Source organism: Pipistrellus hanaki (genome assembly GCF_964339955.1).
Source record: "Pipistrellus hanaki genome assembly, chromosome: 11".
Classification (NCBI taxonomy): Eukaryota; Metazoa; Chordata; class Mammalia; order Chiroptera; family Vespertilionidae; genus Pipistrellus; species Pipistrellus hanaki.
In genome coordinates, this window is record NC_140513.1 from 45119379 (window position 1) to 45131903 (window position 12525).

General features: G+C 40.9%; 1 protein-coding gene across 2 annotated transcripts in view; it reads right to left on the bottom strand.

Moving 5' to 3' along the window:
* Nucleotides 1-12525, bottom strand: part of GLDC (glycine decarboxylase) — a 76316-nt gene that overhangs the window by 48067 nt on the left and 15724 nt on the right. For both annotated transcript variants that reach the window (XR_014796390.1, XM_084899586.1), the window contains exons 3-5: nt 11284-11419; nt 1605-1769; nt 326-403 (exon numbers count right to left, since the gene is read on the bottom strand). Coding sequence is in view for 1 of the 2 variants with exons in the window: in XM_084899586.1 (XP_084755712.1) it covers nt 326-403; nt 1605-1769; nt 11284-11419 (379 nt within the window). In the remaining variant the exon portion in view is untranslated. The remainder of the gene's footprint in view (nt 1-325; nt 404-1604; nt 1770-11283; nt 11420-12525) is intronic.

A 12525-nucleotide genomic window follows, 5' to 3' on the forward strand; every position in this document is an offset into this window, starting at 1 on the left:
AACAGTTGCATGATTATTTCATTTCCCCTGTTTTTCAAAGTTTCCACAACGTTGTTGAAATTATTTAAACAAAATTTTCTTTTTACAAAACAACAACACATGATAACAGAAAGCAAAGGCGATTAAAAGCACTGCATTTTCTTCTCAGTTCTGACACGGTTTACTTACCAGCAAGATCCTGGGAAGCAAGTGGGAGGGAAAGCAAAACTCAACAACCCCAATGCAAACCAGGTTCACCTCCAACCAGTGTGGAAGTAAAGGAAGGAAACCAGCCTAGACGAGCATGAGGTTGTCCCTAGCTCGAAATGTGAATAACAGTAATTACTTGGCTCGAGTCTGGACGACAGCTATTGTCTGTGGGTGGCAACGAGGGTCAACAAAAAACTTCCTCCTCTTGGTGTGTCTGTTGAAAAGGAAAATCACATTCAAGCATGAGCATTAAAAGAAATCAGAGTATCTCCTAAGAATGCAAAGCAAAGATGGTACTTAGGGAAATTCCCAACATAGCATTGTAGACCAAAAAAACACCACACAAAACAAAACAAAAAAAAACAAAGGACTGCTATGGAAAGTAACCTCACAGGCTGATCTGATCATAAATTCCCAACTGGGAAGGCCATGGTGGGTAGTCATGCTCCAGGCATATAATTTCTTTAGTAAAAGGTTTACCTTTGCCTTCAGCAAGCCCTGTCCACTGTTTCTGTGCATCTAGATTAAAACACCTTTGAAATAAACCCTACTGTCAAGAAAGCACATAACCTTAACTATCCTGTAATCCCATCCCCATCTCGCTCTCTCCCTTATTCGTGCAATCTTCCTATATTCCCTCCTTAATTTCAAATGCATAAGAGAAGCTGCAAACCTGTTATTCTCCCGAGCATTTGAGATCTTGCTCCCTGGCATCATTTGGACTGGAATAAACTTTTGTGAAGATTTTTTTTACGGTTTTGGACGTTTCTTATGTTGACAGTATCAGAAACACTGGGGCATTAATGATCAATGAGCTTTATTAATTGATTTCCACTGAAATCCAATTCCAATCCTAGTTAGCAAAATCGGTGGTGGTAGATGGGAGAACAGATGGATGAGGAAGAGAAATGGTGACCGTAAATGAAAAGCTAGGAAGAATACCCAGAGGGGTGAGTGGGCAGCATTCCTCTGTAGCTGTTTATCCATCACAGGAGGAAGAGCCCCCAGGCTGCCTGGAAAGCAGAAGGGCCTCTAGCTGCAACTTGGAAGTCTCCATACCTGTTGAGCAAGTTTGGGGCTCACCACCTCTCCAATTTGCGGAAGCCAAGAGACTTACAGGAGCATTCAAGACCAGAAGCACAAAACCTCAGACAGGTGCACCATGAATGTGGGCAAATTTCCCAACCAGATGACCATCTACCTGAGAATTCTCCAGGTAGATAGCACAAATGTGCTCACAAGGCAAAGAAAGAAAAAAAGGTGAGGAACTGGAGAGCAATGAATGAACTATACACCGTGGCCCAGCCATTCTACCTCTAGACACACCCCCTCAGGAAATAATCGGAGGTTTTGACAAAGAGGAGAGAGTCTGGGAGAGGCCCTGTGTGAGCCTGTCAGGTTAAGGGGCCTCTCACCTGTGGCACAGCTGCATGGCCTCTGCAGCCGCGGTCGCCTCGTCCAGCAGGGACGCGTTGGCCATGTCCATGCCTGTGATGTCACACACCATGGTCTGGTAATTCAGCAAACTCTCCAGTCTCCCCTGAGACACCTCTGGCTGGTACGGAGTATACTGGGTGATCCTGTGAGGGAAATGAAGGGCAAGTCCATACTGTGACACCCTCTCTCCCCCATTCAGAAAAGGTCACCAGATGTCTTCATTTTAGAGATCACTATCTAAAAACTAAAGTTTACCACTCTTGAGAATTATACTGTATATAATGGATCAGTAAGCTTCCCTTTTCGACTAAGGAAGCTCAGAATTAAGATATAATAATATTATTCTTTGTTTGGAGATAATCAGTACTTACTTTTCTATTCCTCCAACTGATTTTTAAAATTCTACATTTCTATTTTATTTTTTCTATAATTTTATTTATTGGTTTGAGAGGGGGAGAAAGAGACATCAAGTTGTTGTTCCACTTATTTATGCATTCATTGGTTATTTCTTGTATGTGCCCTGACCAGGGATCAACCCCACAATCTTGTCACAGCAGATGATGCCCTAAGCAAGTGATTTACCCTGCCAAGGCTGCAGTTCAATTTTAATGATCTTTTGTATGTGTTTTATTGTAAGCTGGCTCTTACAATCCACTTGAGCCTACCTATGATGTTATAAACAGAAATTTCACTTCCTATTATCTTTCTTCTATCTAAAAAAGCTCACCCCATTCACAGTTCACAATAGGAACCTTACATCTAACACTCAAACTTGTTCACTGGGAGGAGAATATTTGTTTTACACTACCCAGAAGTTCTATATGCTCCTAAAAATAGAGGTTCATGTAAAAAATTTTCACTATCCAATTATTAAGAGTCTATGGACGTTAACTCCATAGCTATTAATATCAAGGATAAAAATGGTTAGAAAGCAGCATAAATATGAATTCTAATCTTACCTCCTCCAGTTAATAACCAAATATGTATCTTTAAGCATGTAAGGTAACCCACTCAGTACCTTCATCCTTTTTTTTTTTTTTTTTTTTCATCCCTTCATTCATTCACTCACCCTACAAATATTTACCTCATGCTTATAAAGAGAAATATGATAGCTTCTGGTGACACCTAATAAGCACACTGGGTAACAGTAATAGGGAAAATGAGACAATAAATTACTTCAGAGTGATGAATATTTTAAAGAAAATAAAACAATGCCCAGCTGTGGTGGCTCAGTGGATTGAGCATCGTCCCATGGACCAAGAGGTCTCAGGTTCAATTTCCAGTCAGGGCAAATGCCCAGGTTGTGGGCTTGATCCCTAGTAGAGGGCATGCAGGAGGTAGCCAATCAGTGATTCTCATCATTGATGTATCTCTCTCTTTTCCTCTCTAAAATCAATAAAATATATATATATATTTTTTTTAATAGAAAGAAAAGGTGATAGAATAGAGGGTGACTGAAGACTTATGAGGGAGCTGCTATTTCTTCACCAAGAATCCCTTCCACCAAAGTGGGTCAGAATGGGACCCTGGCTCTTTCATGTGACTGACATTGCTTCATATCTGTATTGTTTTGTCTTTCCAAGCCAGAAGAGTATAAGGAAAAAATGTTAGATATTTTGTTTTGTTTTGATTTTTTCAAGCCCTTCTCATTTTTCTCCTGTTCTGGTCATCATCTTCAGGATATTTCCACCCATCTTTTGGTTTTCTTTTCTGAAAGCTTTGAAATCAATGTCTTCTTACCTTTGGTGGGGAATGGGGTAAGGAGCTTGCCATACCAAGCAGTACAATGTCAAGACTGAAATTATTATATTTTCCTGCAACTTTTACTGGTGTGTGTGTGTGTGTGTGTGTGTGTGTATGCATGCGCACGCAGCAGAGTAAATTTTTGCTTCAGTTAACTCCTTGAACATCCTGGCTTAGGAAGTATAAGTCCATTTGCCAAATTCTAAGCGGGTGGTGAACTGGAATGAATAAGGCACACAATACATGATGCAAAGTAGAAAGGGAATCTGAGCAGAAATGGAGTCACATAAAAGGCATAGACAAGGGGCTATTGTGACCTCAGAACAGATAAGACTTTCACACAGCAGGGTGGGCCACCATGAAGACTAGATTGCCTGGCTAGAAGAATAAACTTTAATTTTACTCAGAATCACTGATTGGCAAATATATGCACAAACTTTCACACATGTGCACACATACACACAGATAGTCCATCTAATAAATGGGAAAGATTCATTATATCCATAAAGATATAGACTATACGAGAAGGGGGAGGGAGGAAGAGAGGGAGGGAAATGAGGAGGGGGAGAGTCCAAAGAATTTATCACAGCACTGAATATAATATTGAAAAATAAGCAGCTCTTGCTGGTGTGACTCAGTTGGTTGGAGGGTTCAATTCCCAGTCAGGGTACATACATAGGTTGTGAGTTCGATTCCTGGTTGGGGCACATGCAGGAGGCAACCAACCAATGTTTCTCTCTCGCATCAATATTTGTTTCTCTCTTTCTCCCTCTACCTTCCTCCTGGTTCATGGGTCGGTGCTCAATCACTGAGCCACACTGGACAGGTGGTCTCTTTTCTTCTTGATCTGTGACTTTTCTTTATATAGTTTTCCTTCAGCTTTATTGAGGAATAATTAACAAATAAAACTATGTAAAGTGTGATGATTTGATATATGCATATTTTCTGAAGTGATTACCACAATCAGATTGATTTCAGTGTCTTTTTCATATCATAGTCACATTTATATATAAAGTAAGATTACACTCTATGAAAAGTTTAGTATTCTGATCCCCAATTCCCCTCCCCTGATTAATGTTATTCCATGGGCATTTTCTGATAAGTTTAAATATTGTTCAACAACATAATTTTCATTATGTGGAATTAAATCACTTTTATCATAATTTATTTAACAAGGTCCCTAAAAGTTGAATACTACTTTAAAAAAATTATTTATTAAATTAATTGGGGTGATTACTTTTGATTTAAATATTAGAAGTAGCATAACAATGAACCACCTCATCTTTGTCTTATTTTCTTAGGATAAATTTTTAGAAGTGGAATTTTGAATCATGAGATCATTAATCTTAAGGCTTTCAGTACATATTGCCAGAAAGATCATACCAAATGGCACTGCCTTAACTAGTAGAGTGCTTCACAGGTTTCCCTGCGTGTTCACAACCCTAGGAAGCCCTAGGTTTCAACTTCAATTCTTTAACTTGCTACTTAGGAACTGGGACAGTAACTAAAACATTCTCTACCAATTTCTCTTGGTGAAACTGAGTTAACATCACCAATATTGTATTTTCTTAGTACTCCAATAAGATCAATGTACTCTATGGTGCATTTGAAAATGGTAAGATTCTGCCCAAATGTTGGTTGTTTAAAAAAATTGTTTTTGGCTTGGCTGGCGTGATTCAGTAGTTGAGTGTTTACCTATGAACAAGGAGGTCACAATTCGATTCCTGGTCAGGCACATGGCCAGTTGCCAGCTCCATCCCCAGTGTGGGGCATGGAGGAGGAAGCCGATCAATGATTCTCTCTCATCACTGAGGTTTATATCTCTCTCCCCCTTTCCCTTCCTCTCTGAAATCAACAAAAATGTATTTTTTTTTAATAGATTTTTGGCCCTGGCTGGGTAGCTCAGTTTGTGAGAGGGTCACCCCAGAGCACCAAGATTGTGAATTAGATTCCTCATCAGGGCACATACAAGAATCAAGCAATGAATGTATGCATAAGTGGAACAACAAAACAATGTTTCTCTCTCTCCCCATCTCTATTTCAAATTTTAAAAAATCAATTTTAAAGAGTTATTTCCCCCTCTATTTTGGCCCTTAAATAAATTTAAAAAGTCAACGTAGACTTTTCCCCAAAAAAATCACTCATAGTTCTATTCAAATATTATTATTAGATATTTCTACTTAGGATCTATTTTTTCCTGAACATTCACCATATCCCATGTCAACTTTACATTCCCTGTTTTTCATCCAACTAGATCCCCAAATAAATGAGTTTCTCATCTTGGATATTCTATTCCTTGAAAGGTAGCACTCTCCTGCCAATTCTCAAGGAAGAAACTCTAGACCTTTTTAGTCCCAAATAATAGCCAATTGCCATTAGTCTTCCTCCTGAAATTTTATATTCACCCCTTTCTTTTTTGTTGCCATACAGCCAGCACAATACTTAAAATAGGAAATGATTAAAGATTTGTGGTGCAAGTGTGTGTATTTGACTCTTCTGCCCAAATGGGACAGCTCCCCATTACTTGCAGGTGGAAACCCCAAACCTTTCAAGCATAGTCCTTCATACCTGAGACTGTTATTCCTTCCATCACAGCCTTTGGAGTTTACTATGCCGCTCCCCTCACCTCCCCCGCTGCCGCTTTGCACAGCCTTTCTCTTCTTGCCCAACCTTTATATAAGTCCAAGCTTAGGCTGATGCTCATGAGAGAGCTTTAATCTGTTTTATTGCAAAGATGACAAATATATGGACCCCCTTCTATACTTGTAAACTTCTTCTATAATCTACAGGTTTTTATACTACTAAAATAAAACAGGCATGAAAGCCATTCAGAATCATCTGTTAAAGCACTCTTACACCAAGCTAGGAGATAACAAATAAACCCTCATGTGAGGATAAAAACACTAGCACAGGACCTGCCATCTCGCATACACGGGCTTAGCTGCCTCAACAGTTAGGCAAAATATGGTGATTAAGAAAATGAGTCTGTGATCCACAATGCCTGTGTTCCAACTGACTGTTTCACTCAATTGGTTTGTGTTTCTAGATGTATTTTAATGTAAAAAAAAAAAAAAAAATACTTACACATCCAAGAAGGATTTTTCTTTTCCTGATTAAATAGGATGCTTGATGTATTCAACATGCATTAATACTATTCCAAAAATAATCAGTATTCTCTATGATGTTGGCTGTGGCTTTCTTTTGGAATTGAGAAAGAGAGAGATGGTGGGGGATTCTGCAGTAGAATAAACATTCATGAGATTCTCTCATTTTAATCCTGGTGCCAAAGTTACACAACACAGGAACAACCACAAAGAAAATGTAGATTTGTTCTTATATTAGCTACTGACATTGTCAGCAGTCAAAAATGTGGAATAGTGGACCCCATAAAGCAAAATCTAGACCTGACGTAAATTTTCCTGCAAGAGCCCAACTGTTTGTGTTCTTCCAAGGCTATGCTCTCCATTTACTTTCCCCTCACGTCCCCGGGATTTGTTGGTCCCGTCTCTATGGAAACCGTTTAGAGGGACGGTGAAGCGCACCACCCTCATGTGCACAGCTCTCCCTATCAGTGCTGGCCAGGGGAGCAGCACCCTCTGGCTCAGATCTGCTTTCGGAGAACAGAAAGGAACACTATTTAAAATGCATCCACAAAACAGGACTGAAAAGCAGAGAACACTGCCTCCCTCTCACGCTGCTGGCGGCTCCTAAAGTAAATGAACACATCCGCTCACAGCCAGGAAGCAATATGGTGAATGCTCTGTATGGCCACCAAGAGCGGAGGCCGCTGGCCCGCGTTCAGACAGCCGAATGCTGCAGCCCATTGGTGTGCTTATTTGGAATGGGGAAGAAAGACAGGCCGCTTGCTTTTGAAATCAAACTTGGGAGCTTTCCATTCAAACTTTTACCAGTAGCACAGTGGAAAGATGCCCTCAGCAATGCAAATACTTTCGCACACACAACAAAAGCCGAAAGACTAGTTTTTTGACATTTCTTTCCTGTCTTGTTATTAATAAAGAAACGGAGTATATCTTAGCTAAGCGCTCTGGATGAGGATGGCAAGGCAGGAGTGATTATGCCAACACAGATCTGGCTCCTTTAATATGGGATACAAGTAACTGCACCTAGGACAAAGTACTCTCACCAACCAGGACTACCTGTGCATTTTTGCAAAAAAGCAGACAAAAGATGCCAGGCTAATCTGCCCACCAGCCTAACCTATGCCACGAGCTAAACAAATGGCTTGGTCCTCAAACTACATGTCTGGATTTGAGGCAGCAGGTGAGGGCCGGCTGTACTGATGGCCAAACACTCTCTCATTACACAGAAATGAGAGTACTGCTCACTCAGAATTCAGTTTAATTTTGACAACACTTCATCAAATAATACATTTTTAAAAGTTGCAAAGTGCTCAGCAAACATTTAAGATTTATTGCTGGGGAGTGTGCACTTGATATTTCAAAAACTCTTATGGAGATAAATTTCTTGATTTCCCATAGGGAAGCCTACCTTCCCTTTACTAAATTTGATTTGTTTTTAATATATGCTATTCCAGTGGTCAGCAAAGCACAGCTCTCAAGCCACATGTGCTCACAAGCCACCGTTTGCCCTTCTGTTGACGAATGAGTTTGCCAAACACTGTCGTATACTACTCTTTAGCTCTTTGCACACAATATGCCACGATTGCCTAATCCTCACAGCTTCCAACTACACGGTAACATTTAGTCTAGTCCAGCATACTCATTAGAAAACAGAGAGGCATGTGGCTTTCGAGCTGCGGTTTGCCGACCAGTGTGCTAATCTAAAAGACAATCTCTGGGCCCTGGCCAGGTAGCTCAGTTGATGAGAGCATCATTTCAATATACCAAGGTTGTGGGTTTGATCCCCAGTCAGGGCACATACAATAATCAACCAATGAATGTATAAATAAGTGGAACAACAAATCAATGCCTCTCTCTCTCTCTCTCTCTCTCTCTCTCTCTCTCTCTCTCTCTCTCTCTCTCTCTCTCTCTCTCTCTCCCCCTAACTCTATATAAAAAAACAATATTTGTTAAAAAAAATCCCTGCATCTTACTATAAATGCCTTTCAATTGCAGAGGCCATCACTTACTCTATCCTCACATAATAACGGTCCTACTGGGTATTAAAATTACCTCATATACTATGATAAAATAAAATCACAAATTATCATTGCCTCCCCAGACTTTTCTTAAAAAAAAACCCAAAAACCAACTTTGTTTATTCTGGCCAATGTTGCTCAATGGCTAAAAGTCAACCCATGCACCAAGAGGTTGCCGGTTCAATTCCCAGTCAGGGCACATGCCTAAGTGGCAGGCTTGATTCCCAGTGGGGGCTGTGCAGAAAGCAGCCAACTGATGTTTCTCTATCATCGATGTTTTTATCTCTCTTTCTTTTCATCTCTCTCAAGTCAATAAAAACATGTTTTTAAAATAAGTAAATTAAATTAAATTAACTTTGTTTACTGAATAGAGAGAGAGAGAGAGAGAAATGTCGATTTGTTGTTCCACTTATTTCTGCATTCATTGGTTGATTCTTGCATGTGCCCTGGCCAGGGATTGAACCCCCAACCTTGGCATATCAGGACAGTGATCTAACCAACTGAATACCCTGCCAGGGCTTGGTTTGTTTTTATGCTAGGAATAAGTGCACCCAGGCCTTTGGAGGCTAAGTCATCAGTGGAAATAAAGTTTCAATTAAAAGATACTGGTATATGTGGTCGGGAGCGGCCAGGCCCGGAGCAGCCGGGCCCAGAACAGCTGGGTCGGGAGCAGCCAGGCCCAGAGCAGCAGCAGCCAGGCCGGGAGCAGCAGTGTCCAAACCTGGAGTAGCTGGTTGTGGAGCGGACCAGAGCAACAGAGGCCAGGCCCGGAGCAGCCAGTCCCGGAACAGCTCGCTCCTCGCCTGCTCACGCCCTAGGGCTGCCTCTCAGACATGGCTGGAAACTTTTGGGGGAACTTGAGGGTCTGCTGAATCAAGTGATGAAGGCTTAGATCTGAATGTGTTGAGTTATTATAGCGTTGGGGTGTTGATCTGTGAGTGCCTTGTGTGGGGTCTGGATGAGGTTGGTTGATCGATTTGGAAATGTCTTTTGTGTGAAGTGTATCCTTGGGCATGCGGAGGTATTATTGATTTGAGAAAATGCTAAGTAACTGATTTACTATCTGAAAAATTTAAAGTTCTGAAAGCTTAAGGTCTCTTGCCAAAAAGAGGTTTTAAAGCTAACACCTTAATTTTAATGGAGAAAGGGAATGACAAGCCCTTCCCACCCAGAACAGGTAATCCAATTCCAACCAGCAGCTATCTTTAAACAATGTGTTCATTTACATTTGAATGGCTACACCTTTTGATAGCCTAAGGGCAAGTTTACATATAAACAAGTTTGCTTCTCAATTCCCAGGGCAGAAAAAACAAGGTTTAAAATTATTAGACTTTAAAATTTATTCTTAGAAGTGTAAAAGTTTATTAATTAAAAACAACAACAACAACAACAAAAAGGAGATTGAAAAATCTGATGAACAATATTAGCTGTTGATTGTAGTAGAGTCGGAGATAAGAGAGGGGAGTGGACTGACAGTTCTCAGGGAAAGGGGGAGTGGTGGGTGCGGGAAGAGACTGAACATAAACTGTGCACCTATGGATGAGGACAATGGGGGGTAGGGAGGGGATGGAGGGTGGAGTGGGAACCTTGTGGAGGGGGGAAGAAATGAGGAACCTTTGTAATAATATGAACAAAAAAGATTGATTTAAAAATAAATAAATAAAATAAAAATAAAAAATAAATAAAAGATACTAGTGAATGTGATGACATTGATCCAAAAACAAGGGAAAGGCCTGGGAGTCCCCATCTTTCCTCCTCCACAGTCTGTCAGTATTTCTCAAAGGGCAGAGGAAGCAGAGGCCCAAATCTGCTCCCAGGCACTTCTGGAGCCAGGGCCTCTGCCTGTCAGGAATATCCAAGGTGTTTCTTACTTAGTATTGGAAAGGGAACCTCTGTTTCATTCTTTACATTACCAAACGACAATGGAAAATAACAAAATACTATGGAAGTGGACATGGGGAGTTTTCCTCAGGTGTGGAGGAGGCACTTTTAGTATTGTGCAAGCAGTAGCAGCGAGAAAAGGCAAGGACAAATACAGACAGACATCACACACACACACATGCACACACACACACACACACACACACACACACACCTCCCTTAAGGACTAGGAATGAGTGAGGGGAGAACAGAACAAGCAGCTGAGCATGCACAGCTGAGCCCCTTCTTGTAGGGTTTCCTTTGGAGCCTGAGGAACAGGATACACATGTTCTCTTTCTCTACAGAGCACTAAGTAATAAAGCTAATATTTTGATCTCCATTTACCTGACATCTTAATTTTTTTCTTTTCTTTTTCTTTTTCAGTTGGTTGTGAATCTAGAATAGGAGTCAGGGGGAGACAATGGACCCTCCTAAAATCCTGACAAAAGACAATGGACCAAGATTCTGACTCACTGGGTAACCTCTAAGACCGTCTATAACCTAAAACCCCAGTGTTTCCAAAGAGTAAAGCCCTGAATCTGCTCTCCTGCAGGTCTGACATCTTGCTCAGATGTCCTTACAAAGACAGAATAGGTCAGAGAGAGAAAGAGACGACCAACGTCCACAATTTAGAGCTCCAGAATGTTTTATGGGGATAAAAATCAGGAAGAGGTGTCTAGCTCCTCCACCAATTTGAGTAAGGAAATTTCCCAAGCCAGAGAAAGCCAGGTGAGTTCCTGGAGGTGAGAGACAGCACGAGTGCAGGGGTCAGCGGATAAGTTCTGAGGGTCCCAGGGGTAGGGGATATGAGAAAGTGGGGAGAATCATGTAAATAAAATCACAATACTTCTGCTTTTAATCAAGTAATACATTACCATCCTGAGTTCTCCAGCAAGTTCCGCAAAACAGCCTGTGGCACTGAGCAGTTATAGTAGCCCATGCCAATATAGGACCTCCAGACCCGGTTTTTGCTGGAAATGGCACGCAGAGTTGCAAGGATTTCATTTTCACCTGATTGTAAGAAAGAGAGAAAAATTACAGAGAGGAAGTGTCTCAAAAGGGAGCTCTCATTATAGTTTTAAACTGTCTTTTTGTTTGGATATTTATATAAGGAGAACAGCTATATGGAAAACATAAGAATTGTCTCTCCCGCCCCAAACACCAAGCACTACATACAGAAATCTGAAAAACCCCCAATCAGCACTCAATTACTCGTCAAGGTTCCTCAGAATTTGCGGGCAGGGAGCTTTTGGTTTTGTCAGAATTGCCCAGTTTTAACACTTGTCCCATTCTAGGTTTCTTCTGCCCCCTTTAAATAAAAATTCTACTTTCTCCTAGTAAAATACTGTTTTCCCTTTTAAATCGACTTGTAACGATAGTTGATATAACTCTTAAGTAACACGTGGCCTACATTTTTCTCTAAAATTGCTCTACCTCGAACACTTATACCTTTGTGTCACTGAGATAGTTACTTACAAAAAGCCCTTCACCCCACAGTGTAAAATATTAGTTGTAATAAAAGACCCATGTGTAGATTTAACCAGCATTCCTACGAGGATGCTTAGGTAATTAGGTAGAATTTAATAAAGTTCTTGGATGCAGGTGAAACTCTATGTGGGGTCATTCGTAGAATTACAACAAAATAATAGTAGCATCAGACAGGTTTAGTATAATACTTACCTTTTGCCAGGTATTGTACCAAATGTTTTTCATGCAGCTTAGGAAACTAAGGCTGGAAGAGGATCCCTCCCTTATGGCTACCCTACTTTTGTTGTTGTTAATCCTCACCTGGGGATGTTTTTTCTCTTGATTTTTAGAGACCGTGGAAGGGAGGGGGAGAGACAAGAGAGAGAGAACCATTGATGTGCTGGGAAGTGAGATACATGCCCTTGACCGCAATAGAACCTGGAACCCTTCAGTCTGAAGGCTGGTGCTCTATCCACTGAGCCAAACCAGCTAGGTCTACGCTGCTTTAAATGAAAGGATAACAACCCAATCTAATTCCAGCTTCCACACTTTCCTCACTGGGCCAGGTTCAGACTCTTAAGCACTGATATGGAAAGATACTTTCTAGATACAAGTGACCTCACGTGGCTCTTTCTCTGCCCCTCTGCACC